The 18,744-nt window shown below is 33.8% G+C and overlaps 1 protein-coding gene across 3 annotated transcripts; it reads right to left on the bottom strand.

Annotated features, from left to right (window-relative positions):
• Positions 1-195: 195 nt before the first annotated feature.
• On the bottom strand, positions 196-15,447 carry LOC127874527 (39S ribosomal protein L48, mitochondrial-like). 3 transcript variants are annotated; one of them, XM_052418896.1, is made up of 7 exons: positions 15,288-15,447; positions 11,176-11,250; positions 7,694-7,745; positions 7,058-7,188; positions 4,126-4,228; positions 2,819-2,908; positions 196-348 (listed from the first exon to the last, which is right to left on the bottom strand). In XM_052418896.1, the coding sequence occupies exons 2-7, from the start codon at positions 11,247-11,249 to the stop codon at positions 253-255; spliced, it is 546 nt and encodes a 181-aa protein (XP_052274856.1). In that variant the 5' UTR covers position 11,250; positions 15,288-15,447; the 3' UTR covers positions 196-252. The 3 variants fall into 3 exon arrangements, with proteins under 3 accessions (XP_052274856.1, XP_052274855.1, XP_052274854.1); XM_052418895.1 differs by having other exon boundaries at positions 15,272-15,373; XM_052418894.1 differs by lacking the exon at positions 15,288-15,447 and adding an exon at positions 15,110-15,211.
• Positions 15,448-18,744: the final 3,297 nt, after the last annotated feature.

Here is an 18,744-nt window from a genome sequence, read left to right as displayed (position 1 = left end):
CGGTAGGGGACTTTTATTGCTTGGCAATATTCTTGTTTTGAATTTTAAAAAATCCTGAGAACAAAAAATCTTGCAAAATAACAGCTTCAATTTGAAAATACGCTCCTCACACTTTCCATTTAACAAAATCCAGGGGTTGAAACAACAAAACATGATATGAGTTAATCTTAATTGAATTAATAAAAAGTTAAAAGATAACGCTTAATCAAGATTTATTTAGAATTTCTCATGCAAACAGTGTGTCACAGAAGATTACTTCTTCTTCGATGGTAGTTCGCCGAGGGCATCGATCAGTTGCTGTTTGGCGTGATCTGGTACATACCTGGCCTCCTGCTCTTCATCCGTTGACTGAAAACACGCAAAAGCAATCTCTGAGCACAAGCAATCTCGGAGCTCAAGCAATCTTAGAGCACAAGCAATTTTGGAGCACAAGCAATCTCTGAGCACAAGCAATCTTGGAGCACAAGCAATCTCGGAGCGTTAACTTTAGTCAGGGGGGTTGGCTGTGCACTTGTGTGTATTATTGAGCCTCTTTCTGGGAAAACTGGGCTTAATGCAACTGCTATAGTGTCCTCCCAGATAAGCCTGCATAGTCTGCACAGGCTAATCAGGAACAATACTTTTTGCCATAGGCTCGTCAGGAATGATTTTTTTCTGACTTAACTGGATTTTTTTTAAGAAGAGACTTCCTTTAAAGGATATGTTTGATTAAAGCGGAAAGTGACCTCCCTGATTAACCTGTTAATTAAGCCCAGCTGTTCCAGAACCAGGCTCATTTGATGAAGTTTGAATGTTTTATGAAAGCTCCATTTGTGCCATGAAATTTCAAATTTGGCAAGTTAGTTTAAGAACTTATTAAGTTAAAACTCAAAATAAATTACAACCGAAACAATCCGCAATCTTTCCTTCTGGTAGCCAGGCTACAATATTTAACAAGAGGGCCTCAATACTCCAGGCTGCTCACCTATGCATGTAGGAACTAGAGCTTTGTCACAGACGTGACGAATACCCCCAAATGCCACATTGCCACAGAATATATAGCATGTTGTCTTCACAAAAAACAGTGGACACCATGCTCAATGTTTAAAACGCACTAAGTGACCCCATGACCTAGTTTTTGACCTGGCATGGCCCATGTTTGAACTTGGCCTTAAGATCATCTAGTTAAAACTTCTGACCAAGTATGGTAAAGATCGGATAAAAACTACTTGAATTAGATAGCGGACACCATGCTGAATGTTAAAAAACGCACTAAGTGACCCCGTGACCTAGTTTTTGGCCCGGCATGACCCATGTTCAAACTTGGCCTAGAGATCATCTGGATAAAACTTCTGACCAAGTATGGTAAAGATTGGATGAAAACTACTTGAAATAGAGAGCGGACAACCTGCTGAATGTTTAAAACGCACTAAGTGACCCCCTGACCTAGTTTTTGACCCGGCAAGGCCTATGTTCGAACTTGGCCTAGACATCATCTAGATACAACTTCTGATCAAGTTTGGTGAAGATCGGATAAAAACTACTTTAATTAGAGAGCGGACACGGACCGACCGACCGACAGACAAGTTCACTTCTATATAACCCCCTAAACTTCGTTTGTGGGGGTATAACTAAACTGTTGTGTGCAGATTTTGTGAATTTTAGATATGCCTGGCTCTTATCTAGGTTTTTAACTATGCATGACATAGATAAACCTTGTTTTGACCCAATTGACATGCTTTGAACAACCTTTAACAGTATAGGAAAACTGAACAAGGCTACACGCCAAATATTAAACCCCTTTTACTTGCAGTTTCAAAGATTTTTTTTACTGTTTATGTCTTTCTAAATCAATGGGCCCTGGTAATGAACAGTTTTGACCCCAGGGACATTATTTTAACACACTAAGCATAGGAACACTATTACATGTTACATGCCAAAGATCACTTCTGGACCTTGGGGTTGCATAGAAGTAGTCATCCAAAAATGTTTCTTGTGAAGTTTCATTAATAAAATCTGCCCAACAGTTTAGGAAAAGAAATGCATAGAAAAGAAAGTTAATGAACACACAGACTAATGGATGACAGACATAACTGTATCATAAAAGCTCCCTTTATGCAAGAGTTTAAAACATTATGAGTCACAGACATACGAGTCGTGTTCTGAGAAAACTGGGCATAAGGTATGTGCGTAAAGTGTTGTCCCAGATTAGCCTGTGCAGTCTGCGGCGAATTGCACAGGCTAATCTTGGATGACACTTTACGCACATGCATTATGACCAGTTTTCTCAGAAAACGACTCGTATGTTTGAACACAGACAAATCCACTAGTCAGCTAAAATACTTGCTTCCATACACAAAAATATAAATACTAGATACTAAAATTTTGTCATTCAGTTTCAGTAAAAGTTTGAACCACATTTGCATAGCAGACTTCTATATTTGTCGTAGCTTAAAAAATAGTTAAAGTTAAATCAGCTGTAAAGATTTAAGCCAAAACCACCCAAACATTTATGTACATAAACTTCTAGATGTATTGACTAACAGACATTAGACAAGGGCAATGCTCAATGACTTCCACAATGAAGTGAAAAGCATACAAATTCAATATCAATTGACCCCTGTCATGCAAAAATGGGTCTAACATGCCATGCGAACAGCACAGCTCTAGACCAGCCTGCGCATCTGCGTAGTCTGTCTGGAGCTACACTGTCAGCTAACGAGACCACAAAACATTGCATGACTTGACAGTGGACAGCGTTGCTTCAGACCAGACTGCGACTGGCTGTTTATGGCATGAGACCTGTTTTTTCATGACACAGCTCAATTTAAGTACATACTTCAGCTACAGTGACTTTGACGCCCTCTGGTATATGGGACCAGATATTGTCCAGAAAAATGGGAAGCTTGGTGGAGTCTATATTCTGCAACTGAAATATATCAAAGGTAAATTTGAAGATGCATGTAAATACCTATTTCAGACAAAATATTGTGTTCAAACAATGTCATATGTTATTGATGCAATTTGTAAGGAAGGAAACTGTTTTACACAAGACTGTGGATCTTGTTTTTAAAGCGGGTATATACGATCTTGTCAAATATTTATTAATTAATATAAAATGTGTAAAAAACTTATACATATATTTCAATATAAACTAAAATAAAAGTTAAGAAGAACATGTGTCGAAAAATGCTGAATAAGCCAGATATTTAATTCTGAAATCGAAAAAGGCTGTACAGCCGAATTCGCCAGCATGTATATCATGCATGTACGATGTGAATCTAAATTTAGTTTAACGGTTCATTTGAAATTCCTGCAGCGATATCGATTCATACGACACACGAACACTTACTAAAAAGACGAATGCATCGGTTATTGTAGGAAAATAATTACGAATTATCTTCGTCACAATCGGCTCGGGGCGCTAATTTGTATTTGCTGTATTTTATGAAATTCGTCTTAAATGTATCATTTTTCTTGCATATTGTGTGTTATTATAACATATTTGTATCAATATTTTACAATTCAGCACATATAAAAATCGTATATACCCGCTTTAATAGACTCTGAAATGTATATATATATATATAAACATTATCTTTAATTTGATTAACATATTAAGTTCAAAATATATTTCCTGATAAGTAATTGTGATATTGCGTATGCTATCCAATGGGAACTTACTAATATCAACTGCTTTGCAATGTTAAGTCAGTTTGTAAAAGTTTTTGTTTTATCCATCATTGGCACTCGAAGCTCATAAATATGAATGGTAATCTTGGCAATATATAGGTGGAATTCAATCTAGGCCACGGAGTCTAATAAACTAGGGTCCCAAGGTCATATGTAAGAACACCCATATTAGTAGTCTCACATTTATGACTCGAAGCTTGGTCAGAATGTTTATTTTTACCAAATTAATGCCATATTTGCATTTGGGTAAAGTGGGGTCTAAACAATAGGTCAGCATGTCAAGTTTATGACGATTAGTCTTCCTTAAACTCAGATGAGTGCTTCTGGGCCATCATAGTCCTCTTGTTTGTATTTAACAACAACCCTTCACTGCACTCTTTTTTTTCGCAGTGTTCTGCTTATATATTGTACAAGAAAATACTAGTATTATGAATCAAAGCATTCAATTCTTACCTCAACCACTCGCTGATAAACATTTAAGTTACATGTGCTCTGTATTTTTGTGGAGTTGGCCTGCAGAGTTTGCATCTCCAACTTCTGTGCTGGCAAGGGCCACCTATCAACACACAACATGTATTTCAAAAGAAACAAAACCCAGCTTTTTAATGCAAGCAAATAGAGCTATTCCCCTCATGTTAAATTCATGTTTAAAAATTCTAGCAAATAAATTGCCTTGGATTAGTAATTTTGTTAGCGATCTACTTCATTTTACTTTATTAATTCTGACAAATTACCTTTTTAAAAACATCAAACATGTTTTCAGAAACAAATAGATGAATAGTATTTTGACCATGTTTCTAATGTTTCATTTTGATCCTTCATATTTTCACGCCATGGGTCTTTTTAAACATTTTATAACTAATTTATTCTGACAAATTACCTTTTTAAAAACATCAAACATGTATTTAGAAACAAATAGATGAATAGTATTTTGACCATGTTTCTAATGTTTCATTTTGATCCTTCATATTTTCACGCCATGGGTCTTTTTCAACATTTTATAACTAGTTCTCAAAATGTAATGAAACCAGGGTGACACATCTGCGAGTATAAACTGCATAAAAAATCATAGGGGTCAAAGCTTAATTGGCCAAGAATTTTAATTGCCACATGTGATTTTGGCAATCGGTAACCCTAACATAGGTCTAAGTTGTTTTTGACAACCTAGCACTTTTCTGAATGTTATTTTCAAGCCACCAAGAAGTGGGAGGCATTAAGGTCTGTCCATATCTTCCAAGCTTGTGTTTTCAACTCGTCTAACTAATGGGTGGATCTCTAGAGACTTGAGAATTGTTAAGAAAGAAATTGTGGATGGAATCATTTTTGGCAGAACTAGAGCTTTGTCACAGACGTTAGTATACCCCCACATGCCGCATTGACACAGACTATTTTGCATGCTGTCTTCACAAAACAAGAGAATCTAATTTATGGCAAATTTTAAGAATTATTATGCCATTATCATTTATAGTTATAGCAATTTTGCCCCTTGAACTCTTAAATTCTACCACATGACACGCCGTGCAATGACTGTGAACACAATTAATGTACAGAGTCTTTTTAAAATCTCACAATGAATGACATAGTTATGGTCAAGACAAGATCATTTATTGCCATTTTTGACCTTTGAACTAAAAGTGTGACCTTGACCTTAAAGATATCGACGTAATTCTTTGGCGCGACACACCGTCCAATGATGGTGAACAAATGTGCCAAATGATTTTAAAATCTCACAATAAACGACATAGTTATGGCCTGGACAAGCTCATTTATGGCCATTTTTGACCTTTAAACTCAAAGTGTGACCTTGACCTTGGAGATATCAACGTAATTCTTTCGCGCGACACACCGTCCAATGTTGTTGAACAAATGTGCCAAATGATTTTAAAATCTCAAAATGAACGACAAAGTTATGGCCCGGACAAGCATTTGACCTTGACATTGGAGACATCAACGTACTTTTTTCACACGACACACCGTCCCATGATGGTTAATAAATGTACCAAGTCATTTTAAAATCTAACGAATCTGACAATTAGTTATGGTCCGGACAAACTTTTGGTTTAAAACACACTAAGTGACCCCGTGACCTAGTTTTTGACCTGGCATGACCCATATTCAAACATGACCTAGACATCATCTAGATACAACTTGTGACCAAGTTTGGTGAAGATCGGATGAAATTTCGGGACAGACTGACAGACCGACAAAGTGACTCCTATATAGCCTCCATTACCAGTAATGGGAGTATTAATAAGGCCATTTGTCTACTTTTCAGGTCGTGAAGCTTGTGTTTTCTACTCCTCTTTAATTACTGGATGGATCTCGCACAAACTTTTACAGTTGAATGACCTTAACCCTTTCCCGCTTAGATACGTATTTTGACGCATTTGTAGTCACTTAATTAGAAAGTTATATTTTATTAAAGACCTTTCTTACTGAATTCAAGTTTTAAAGGTTTCAGTTTCAACCATTAGATAATGACGAGCAGCAAACAGCATAAAACCTGAACAGACTGCAAATTACTCAAAGGCTATTCTGGTTTTATGCTGTTTGCACATAACCATTTTTAAATAGCTTCTAAGTGGGAAAGGGTTAATGTGATGATAATGGACAATAAAACAAATTAGACTATAACTTTTTTTTCCATAATTATGACCCTTGGTAAACTTTTTCACTAAAAAATATAAAATCCCAAAATGATGTATTTTCAGATGCTCTTTATGTCTGGATAGATCTCGATCAAACTTTGACAGCTGACTGACCTAACTGAGCAGATTATTTTTGAAAAAATACTTTTAACATCTACTATTTTTATCTGAATCTATGACCATTTAATTGTCTATTGTTCAACTGTGTATGTGTCAAAACATATAGAACATAACTGACTGTGACACTTTTCCAGTTTCATATTAAAAAGATAAACAAAATCCTTCGCCTTAAATCCCAATAAAAAAAGTCATACGTTTATCAAACATTTTCCTTCTTAGGTATATTTCTGAAGAGAGAATGTTCACATATATGAATGATATTGCTGTGTGAGGAAACATACAATTATTACTGAATAATATTTATAAATACTCGTCGGTCTCGTCCATGGTCAAGGGTACTGCTATAAAGGGCATATGATATTTCAATTACTTTGCTGATGAGTTTCTTAGTATAGTAGACACTTGTAATTAGGGATTTAAGACAGTCTTATTTTTTAAGAATAGATTTTTAGCCATTCATAATTTCCAAAGATGTTCACACACTTTGAGATTCTCCGTCCAGTGGTGCAGCAGTGTAGGAAGCAAAAAGAAGCAGAAATTTTCTAATGGATTTTTCAAATGTGGAGATATTCAGCAGAAAACAATTAAATGTTTAACTCTCAAATTCAATCACTCACATGTTGGTTTCTACTCGCATGATTCCAGCAATGCGATTTACATATTTGGCATAAGTCTCAAGTATTGTGTAGTCGTAACCTTGGAGCTTGACCAAAACTCCAGGATAGGGGGGAATATCTGGTTCTGTGACCTGCAAACACAGTTGGTAATATAGTCAGCTTTGTGCATAGTATTATTTAAAACGTGTATCCTGTATTGAAGAACATCATTACAGTTGCTTTCAGCATACAAAATATATAACAAAATAACAAAGCTAGTAAGATTTTCTGTAAAGAAATGAATGAATTGTGAGAATGTAATAACACTTAAAGGTCACGGTGGTGTGTTTGATCCTTACTCTCTATGAATGAGTACCTCAAATATTAATATGTAGTTTACATTACAATCACCTGCATAAAATCACGCATAATTTAAACATTTTTTTACCGGTACTCGTAAAACCAACAACACTTTATTGAATCACACTAAAAGCACAAGCAATAACAAACAAAATGAAGTGTGGCAATTTCAAAACTTCTATCAGTAGAACAGAGAATTAATTAAGATTTGCTTAAGAAAATAAATCTATTCAGGTCCGAAAGAAATTACACCTTGATTAGTGTTATATGACTGTATCATTAGAGTGTTTTACATACCAATCCGTCTGGTTCCCATTTGTATAGACCCAGCCTTGTAATGGAAAAACGTCTGCAAAACAAACAAAATTAATAGAATAGATGTAGTTCATTATGCTCCCACCCCCCCCCCCCCAAAAAAAAATTGAGGGGAGCATATAGTTGCTGCTTCGTCTGTCCGTCCGTGTGTCCGTCCGTCCATGCACAATTTTTGTCCGGGCTATTTCTCAGCAACTAATGACCGGAATTCAATGAAACTTTATGGGAAGCTTCACTACCAAGAGGAGATGTGCATATTATCAGCCAACTCTGGTTGGATGATTTTTCACAGAGTTATGGCCCTTTGAAATTTTCCATCAACTGTACATATAGTGCAATTCTTGTCCAGGCTATTTCTCAGCAACTAATGACCGGAATTCAATGAAACTTTATTGGAAGCTTCACTACCAAGAGGAGTTGTGCATATTATCAGCCGGTTCTGGTCGGATGATTTTTCACAGAGTTATGGCCCTTTGAAATTTTCTATAAAAAAATTATTGTCCCCCCAACTACTGTGCCCTCAAGACATTTCCTTGTATCTGAATATATAGTGCAATATTGTGGGGGAAAAAAAACTTTGGGGAGCATCACCCGTCTCTGACGGTATCTTGTTTTCTGCTATTCAAGAAAGACTAGCAATTTTTGAGCTGTAATAAAGAAATCTTGAACATATTTCTGACTTTGTTAAAACAAAACAGTTGCTTCATTGTTGGTACCGATAATAAATCGGTCAAATGTGTAATCATTTTTTATTATTCGTGGTTTTATTAACCATAATTGCATTATAAAATGGATTGCAATTATGCATGATAATTCAACCAATTTTATTTTACCCGCGTTATGTGAAAATGAGCCTTATGCCAAATAGGGCCAGCCTAGCAAAAAACCAGCTAATTCAATCACAATTTATGAAAATCTTATTGGTTCAATCATAAAAACTGCATTATTCACCCAATGGTATTTAATCTGCGTCATGCAAAAATGGGCCCATGCCATATACGCCAAGCGTAGCACCAGACCAGCCTGCACAATTGCGCAGTCTGTTTTGGAGATTCCATTTCTTCATTCAATATTTTGTGGTCTTTTAATTGGGTTAATCCTGACAAGGCTGCATGAATACACAGGCTAGTTTGAAGCTACGCTTGCCGTGTATGGCATAAGACCCATTTTTAACCCTTTGCATGCTGGGAAATTTGTCGTCTGCTAAAATGTCGTCTGCTAAATTTGTAATGTAAGCATTTTCTTCATTTTTTTTTCAAAGAATACTATCAGAATAGCAAACAATTTGGATCCAGATGAGACGCCACGTTTTGTAACGTCTCATCTGGATCCAAACTGTTTGCAAAGGCCTTCAAAATTCGGTTCCCGCACTGAAAGGGTTAAATTGTGTTGCTCATATATTGTGATATTTTGCGAAATATTGAAAGTTTGTGCTATGGCAGCATGATTTCATTCATGACCACCCACACTGGTGATATGAAATATATGAAGTTTCATGTTGAAATATCGTATCATATTTGAGATATAGCCCTGAAAAGTTTTGTCAAACAAAAACAACAAAGGGAAATACTCTCATTTAAGAAAATGAAGGGTTATGGTTCTTAAGCATGGCACTTCTCCTCATTAATATCAATACACTCATGAAGTTTCATGTGGAAATCTTGCATGGTATTTAAGATATAGTCTTAAAAAAATTCATCATACTAAAAAAAGGGCAATGTCTCTGATTAAAGAAAGTGTATGGCTATGGTTCTTGTGCATGGCACTTCTCCTCATTGATATCTTTACACCTATGAAGTTTCTTGTTCATATCTTATATAGTTTCTGGGATATTGCCCTAAAAAGTCTTGTGAAAGACGGACGGACAGGCCCAATTCTATATTCCTCCAACTTTGGCAGGGGATAATAAGTCAGACATGGCAAAAAATCGTTGACCTGATAATATGAAATGCAAGATTGCCTGACTTACTGCCCTGTAGTTTTTGCTTCTCAAGATTGTAATGCTCTTGAAGTTCAAACAACTATGTTATTTCCATACATTCTAATCAACCTTAAGTGTAGTCACTGAAACATCGATAACTCCTGAGAATGATCCTGAAAGTCAACTTAACACTCAGCCAATGAGAAAGTGTATGCAGATGAATGTCCTCTTAGTAGAATGTTGATCTTGCATTCAATATTTAAGTTCCTAATTGTGTATGTACAGATAATGTCAAACATCACACTTTATTGATGTTAAAAATATATAACTAAAGGAGGTATTCCAAATGATCACATTAAAACATTTTTATTAAACTTTGTTAAGGTAACATTTAATTGATATTAAATACATTAATTACTAAAAAGTAATTTTCAAAAGTAAAAGTATTTGCAATTATATTTCAGCTTCCTTACTTTTGTGTTCATGTTTTAAAAAAAGGATTTTGCTGTTTCCTTTCTATAAATAAAAACATTAAACATTGTTTCATTAATGGTAGTGAACAAACCATTGTGTTTTAAGAATTGTTGGCAAAGTTTTTTGTGGCGTTTTTAAAGGGTATGGAAGATATCAACACACTGACTTCTTGTATATTCATCGAATAGATCAACTGGTTTTGCGCTTGACTCACTGAGATATGAAAGAAATTAATTACCTTGTGTGTAAAAAATTTACAATTGAAAATTAAAATAAGAGAAGAATCTTGAATGTTCTTTGTGTGAGGATACATATATATCAGGAATATTTATCGGTAAAGAAAAGTGTGTACCGTAATTACTCTTAGTTTTAAAAATAAATAAAAAAATTAGATTAGAAAATATTCCAAAAGTACAGGACAGTGGTGTCCGAATATTTAGAGACAAAAATTAAATGTCAGAAAATTATAATTATATTGAAATAAATTCAATAACTCAATTTACGTAAGTGTTTCTACTGAAAATTAGTACACGTACAACTTCACAGTTTTGCTAACTCATGCCTGGAATGATACAGAACAAAAGGTATAAACATTAAACATACTGCTTACTGAATGTTGGGTGAAGCGAATGTTTTCTACCATTTAACATGGTTATTTACCCAATTATGCAAATGTTATGGTCCATGCTTCTCCCAGATTTTATGACGTTAATCCGTTTGTAAAAATCCATGATCAAAGTGTTACAAGATAAACAAATACAGTGCTGTAAAAATAGCGCTGTAAACAAAACTGTCTGAAAATTAAGAGTCATTAATGATAGACGAAAACGCGCATGTCCGAAAATGAAGAGTCACCAAAATTAATTATTTGGGACAAAAAGGGGGTTGTCCAAAAACTTACAGTAATTTCGGAAGTTTCCCATTAAACAGTAGAATACAAATTAATTTAGCACATAAATATTTTAGGCTGGTGAAATTTTCAACTGGCCAGTAATATTTTATCTTGGCAGGACAATCTTGTCAGTAAATTGTTACAGTATTTTGTCCGATAAGTTTAATATCACCTCACCTTATTGTCTGATTCATGCATTTCAGTCTGGAGAAGGAAACTGCAGACAAGAGTGTTCTTCTAAGTAGATCCATTCTAAAATTAAAAGAAAATAATTTAACAAAAATTACTCATAATTACTACAGGACAACTTGCATGGTAGCGTGGAAGAAATTAACTCCCAGTTGTTCAGGAATTTGAGCCATCAAAACCCTATGCATATAAGCACAGCCACCTATTGACAAAGAAACCAAATTTTGTTTTAAACAAAGCTTTCTTCATGTTTGAAAATGATCACAATTTACAATGTTATGTGCTTGGAAGACAGGAAATTTAATATTTTCCCCTAAATGAAAGCCATGAAATTATTATTGCGTACAGTAAATTACATGATATTTGACCATCATAGGTCAGTCAATATTCTTGGAATCTGTTAGTCAAGTCAAGTCAAGTAATATTTATTTATAAAGTCGGGCATGTAAGAACATTTTAGCACAAGCTCTGAAGAGCTTTTAAAGCCGACTTATAAACTAAAACATTTACATGATACATGTGTAACAACATAGCACATACAATTACGTAGGCATTATTCGTGTGCTGATATTCTCTGTGTTGTTCAGGCGCTTATTATATTTGTGATGAAATTTAAGTGTTTTGTGATTCGACTGAATGGAAAACAAATATGTCACACAATTCGAAATATAACTTGAAAAAGATTCCTTAGCCAAAATGTGGCCAAACAAAAACTGTTGATTTTTTTAAGCAAGTATCATTAAATAATCAAACATCGTCAACAAGTACAAGTCCTCCCATTGAAACTCCTTCCATTGTCAATGATAGTAATTTAATAACAAATGACTCTATGGCATCGTCATCGTTGATTTCCGAAAACAAAGTGCTGACTGATATTCAACATGTTAAAACTAGGGAAATAAGTTTGTGACTGAAGACTTTGTGTGAGTGTATTATGTGGAAAACTGTTGATCATGATGGTGTTTGTGGAGTTTGTGATTAAAGATGTTGAACTCTTTCATGTAGTTTTAAATCCCAATTTATTTTCCCAATTTTTTGAAAAGTGCCGATAATATTCCCAATTTCAAAGCCATGGGCTATCTTCCCAAAATGCTGAGAAAAAACCCTGACATTGTGTCTTGCATATATAGAATTCCAGACGTTTCGCGCCCAAGTATTTTTGCATCCTAGTTATTTCGCCCCCAAGACGTTTCCGTCCTCGTCGTTTTGCCCCCAATTTTAATTTGAATAAGAGGATATTTATCACGTCAATAATTTAACTTATAGTCTGGAGTAGTAACAAAAAACAAAATAAGAAATAATTTTCTGATCTATTTATTCATTTATTTGACATAAAAGAAAGTAAAATAACAGTGTAAAACAACGTGATGAACACATACGATCATTCAGTAGTAAACGACAATGAAAGCATAACAGCGTACAAGCAACATGAAGAAAAGTCCGTAGTGGGCATCAATATCGGTGGCCTCTGTTCTACATGTCTGTTCTTTTGAACAAGGACTGCATACGAAGTCAAGCTAGCATCCTTACTTCACACCAGCTTTGTATTCCTCAAGAGAAATACCTGTGCAATGACGGAATTATTGTTTATCAGATTATCCATACAATATATCGCTGGATTATATAATAACTTTTTCATAATAAGTACACATATATCGTTTTATAAGTAAAAGTACATAGTAAAACAAGTTTATTTGTCCTTTCAAATGTATATTGTTTTATAAGTAAATCAAGTCCATAGAAAAACAAGTTTATTTGTCCTTTCATTTTAATAATTAATAATACGCTATTTCTCAATAATAAGGAACACAGAAATAAGAAAGAAACGGTTGTAATATGCTTCTTACACACAGTTTCATTTGCGTTTGTGTATGCTTGAACAGTTTTATATCAAAATGATTTATAATGCATCGGTTGAGACACCTGTCAAATTTCATATAAGTCAATAATCTATTCGTTTATTTTTTTGCGCAAAAGTTTTGTTGACAAAGAAATGTGTATTTGAAAATTAACATATTTAAATCATATATTTGTCAATACACTTAATATATTAGACATTCATAATAGGACTATTTCAGATGTATATGCATTATTTCTTCTGAAAAGCATTATTCATGTTCTTGTTTTTTCGGCATGCTTTATAGATATAGCAAATAAAAGTAATGTATGGTAAAAAAAGCATCACAATAGAGCTATATCAATAGACATATAAATATCCAACTGATCTGGAACGATATATTAGTTCTAGTACTACGATCGAGGAAAATGATTAAATCGTGGTATTTTTATCAATTATAACGAACGTTTGAGCAGAAAAAGTGGTGTTTACTATTGAGCGATAAGGGAAATTATTGATTCACTCTCTGTTTTAAAATATGCTAGGTGGCTTTTGTGTGTACCTACCGCGTGTGCTCAAATATCGGAAAACCCCAGACTGGAGAGTTCCGTATAACAACTATTATTGAAAAATATATATCTCTTAAAAAAACAAAAGACTAAAACTTGAGATTGTAATGTTTTCATTTAAAAAAACAACAACAGCATGTAAATATCATTGAGAGTTGGTAGAACCGCCACTCCATATGACGATCTTTATCTATTTAACATCAGATTAGCGGCATTGTTGTCAAAGATAAGATGCCCGCATTGAGTGGCATGTTTATGACACTTGTTCAGACTGTTAATCAAATACCCATTGAGCGAGCACCGAATTGTTTGGTTATTGACAATTGAAAGCGTGTGTCATTAATTGATTGTTGTCCAAGCACCACTTTGTGCGTTAGCTGTCAAGTTAATCAAAGGAATTTAACGCAGCTAATATGTTTAATAATGTCTTACGACTTAAATTAAATTATTATGTATTAAATATGAAATTGCAGTACATAAATATGTTGTAGTTTTTTCATAGGTAAATAAACAAACACTGTTTAAAAAACATTAAGAGTTCCGAAGTTCCATAATCATTAAAACCATATCTGATTAGCGATACTATATTCCATCACCCCAAAAGGAGTTTATTTTGTTTTACCAAATTGTTGCATTTCACTGATACTTGTTCTAAAACTTCTCATTTCATTAACTTTTTACCATTAACTTCTTTTGTGAATATAACAGATCACTTCATTTATTCGAGTATACATAATACACAATAAGGATATACAGCAAATCACAATTATTAACTGAATGAGTCGTAATTATTATACATTACAATAAAGCAACACTATTATTTTTTTCATAAATCAGGATCGCCAAATGTTTTCACATTTCGTTTTCTACAAATAGTAAGCGCTATAGCTACCATAACTAACACCTGTTTTATCACAATTACATTATGAAGGAATGAAATACATTGTTAATTTAATACTCATGCTATTAAAATTAACAGTCGATTGCCTCAAATATATATGTGTATACCGGCTTTATGACCCCCTTATAAAAGATACTTGTATCAAATTTATTGGATTGTGATTATCAAGTCAATAAAAAAATCATCATCTTACTCTCAATTAATTTTTTTTGGACTGCATGCATTTTACATTAATATATATACTTATTGTGACTCAGTGTTTTTATCACCTACCCTTTGTCGGATGTAAGCGTGATATACTTTCATTATTGATTCAGGATACTTTCTTTGATGATTATATAATTATCACCAATTAAACTGTTACACATTTTATTAAAATACCATCAATGAATAAACTACACAATAATGATATGTGACAAAACATTCTACATTTGAACATTCCGCTTATTGGGGACGAAACGACCAGGTGCGAAACGACGAGGGCGGAAACGTCTTGGGGGCGAAACATCCGAGTACCCAATATATATATATGACAGTATCGTATAAGATTCGATTGATGTCGTTTTTATGATGCCAAAGTCAAAAGTTCAAAATAATGCATAAAGAAACAACTACCTCAATCGATTTCGCATGTAAAATAATAATATTTATTGATTTCACTTGTGACTTTTTATCCGAATAACTACTCAACGCAAATAAAACTCATTCTTTGGTGCTATAGTCATTATTTAAAAGTAGATTAACCACAAAATATAACATCAAACGTTTATATCTTACAATAACATACACATACTAAAATTCAGGTTGCTGATATGGATGTCAAACTTGTTAATTAACACATTTGTGTCAAATGTTATTGAAGTAAGTTGTTGTTATGTTTGTTGTTGTTGTTGTTGTTGCAATTGGTCGGTTTGCACGGTTTACTAACGACTCGCCCCCTTAACGACTCGCCCCATAACGACTCGCCCCACTTTTTATAACGACTCGCCCCACTTTTATAACGACTCGCCCCATATGTATAACGACTCGCCCCACATAGATAACGACTCGCCCCATCATTACTTATATGCACGGAGTGTATATTGACAGGAGATGAATCGAGTATTTGACCCTTACTGTAGTAAATTCAATCTTATGCAAAAACTATTCATCCAATTTTATTGGTTTATACGTTATCTTGTTGCTTATTAATTCCTCTTTCAAAAAAATATAACTTTGAGTATATTCCCGTTGTTATTAATGGATTTATAGCGAGTTAAACACAAGAAATACACATTTTATGTTTTACCACCGCGCGTTTTAACGTGTTGTGGCTATCGATCTTTTACGATTAGCGTACAGCGAAGCGCCGAGGTTATACATTTTGATGTACCCACTCACGTCTTTTGTTAAATTATAGTTTCATTTCTCGGCCGATTTTGACAAATTATATATCATTTGAAAGCTTACGTTACGTAGTAAACAGATATATCAATATATATTAAGTTTTTCTTCTGATTTCGACAGCCCGGCGAGTTATAACTTTAACTTTTGCAAATATCATACCGTTTTGGAGTTTTAGAATCTAGATTTACGGTTGACATGTTCGTACTTAATACCAATTTGTAGCGTTTATATTTGGAGTTCAGTTTTAAAAATTACATCTTGCTTAGGAGAATAGAATTCTAGATACGATAGAAAGAAATTTGTTTAAAAACGAAAGTAATTAAGGAATGAAGGCGGAAAAATGTAGCGCGCGTTCCTAACGCACTGAACTGATGCTACGGTCTTGGCGATTATGCTTTTGTTTAGAAACCGGCCATTAAATTTCTTTTGCCATCTTATTATATTTTTTATGGAATATATTGTAGTATTTTGTTCACGAAACATATCAATAAAACTTATTATAAATGAATCTTAATAAATCAACGATTTCAGCTCTTGTTTATAACACAGAAAGGGTGTAAAATTTATGATGAAACAGCGTATATAGCGGACCCTCTCGATATTATTCGGCTTTGCATGCATACTTGAAATAAAATTGGTGTCAAAAACATTCATCGTTTGCTGTTTATTATCAACAAGGTAATTATGTATAATTATTTGAAATGTTATTTACCTTAACTTATCAATTTATTAAAGATTCTTAAAAATCACGGTCCGTGTTACGCGGGTCATTTCGTATTTCGACATCAGGGCATCATGTCCAACTATTGAAAATCAGATTTTTTTTCACCGGACGATGACGGCTTGGATTTAGACAGACAGACAGATAGTTTATTCAGACTTAAACAACAGTACATCGTCTTCAACTCAAATATATAAATTATTTTTAGACGAATTGTTAGGTGATTACACATATAGCAGTGATGATTCTGAGAATGTTGCCATGTTTCTTATCCGTGTAATCTAGAGTCCATGGTTTGAGCATTTTTATCGCGGTGTTCAAAAAAGATATCTCAATAATCTTGTTTATTGATAGATCTGTGGTTTTATTGCCCCTGTGTTCAGCACAAACCAATTATCTCGTTATGATCAGAAACTGTGCCGACCAATACTAAATAACACTATGGTGTCATACGCCACAGCAGGGACCTATACTTGTATATTGGTCCCTAACCACAGGTGGCAATGTCTGGTCAGATTACACTTTTTATGATACCTCCATGTCTTATCGTGGTATTAGTGGTCATTTCTTGGAGTAATGTAACGCCAAATACTCAATTTTGCGTTTATAAGATATGTAGCGTATTGAAAACATTTAAAGTCATCTGCCCATACAGATTGCCATAAACTAAATACTGTATAGATGTCAGCCAGCTAAATCACAATAATTATAAGTGCTTAATACCTATACATGTACATTTTAAACATTTAAAAAAATCTTATACTTAACATTTAACGTATTTAGCGGGTACCGGTAAAAAAACTCCGTCATTTCGTAGTCCTATAAAGAGTGTATGGTAGTGTACGGAACAACATAATTTAAAACAGCATTCTCATTTGACCACAACGGGGTTAAATAATCTTTCCGAAAAATACAAATAATACAGAGTTTTAATTTAGAATTCTATATATTTATAACTCTGTTAACTTATAAAGATATTTCAATATACATGCATAGACAGTTGACCGTGATTTTCAAGAATCTTTAAATAATTTTAATTAATTGATAATTTATGGTTAATAACCTTTCATATAATTTTACATAATTACCTTTTTGATAATAAACAACAAACGATGAATGTTTTGACACCCATTATATTTGAAGTATGCAAAGCCGAAAAATATCAAGAGGGTCCGCTATACATTTGTATACGCTGTTTCATCATAAAATTAACACCCTTTCTGTGTTATAATCAAGAGCTGAACTCGTAAATTTATTAAGCTTCATTAATACTTAGCTTTATGGATATGTCTCTAGAACAAAATATTTCAATATATTCCATAAAAAATATAATAATCGTGGCAAAGGAAATTCAATGGCCGGTATCTAAACAAAAGCATAAGCGCCATCAGTTCGGTTCGTTAGGACCGCGCGCTACTTATTTCCGCCTTCATTCCTTACTTGCTTTCATCTTTAAACCAATTTTTTTTCTATCATATACAGAATTCTATTCTCCTAAGCAAGATGTTATTTTTAAAACTGAACTCCAAATATAAACGCTACAAATCGGTATAAAGTACGAACATGTCAACCGTAAATCTAGATTCTAAAACTCCAAAACGGTATGATATTTGCAAAAGTTAAAGTTATAACTCGCCGAGCTGCCAAAATCAGAAGAAAAACTTAATATATATTTATATATCTGAAAACTACATTACGTAAGCTTTCTAATGATATATAATTTGTCAAACTCGGCCTAGAAATGAAACTATAATTTAACAAAATACGTGAGTGGGTACATCAAATGTATAACATCGGCGCTTCGATAAAAGATCGACAGATACGACACGGTCACGTGACTTAGACACAACAAGATATTTGGCGTAACGGTCCCGTTTCATATCCGTGTAATCTAGAGTCCGTGTTATATGGTAGGATTTTTATTTAATTTCGATTTTAATGTGTTTTGAGTCGGTAAAAACTGGTGGGGTATTGAAAAAATATCTTAAGATTTGGCAAATTAGAAGTTTGATGAAATTTTTTTTAAATGCATTACTTTAACTTTCACCTTTTTCAGGAACTTTCAACAGAAACTGGAATACTGTATCGCATCCTGCATGATATGTTCAAGATTTCTACACCTGGAATTTTATCAACTCTTGCA

The sequence above is a fragment of the Dreissena polymorpha genome, chromosome 3, assembly GCF_020536995.1.
Source record: "Dreissena polymorpha isolate Duluth1 chromosome 3, UMN_Dpol_1.0, whole genome shotgun sequence".
Classification (NCBI taxonomy): Eukaryota; Metazoa; Mollusca; class Bivalvia; order Myida; family Dreissenidae; genus Dreissena; species Dreissena polymorpha.
This window is presented reverse-complemented; position numbering and strand designations above follow the sequence as displayed.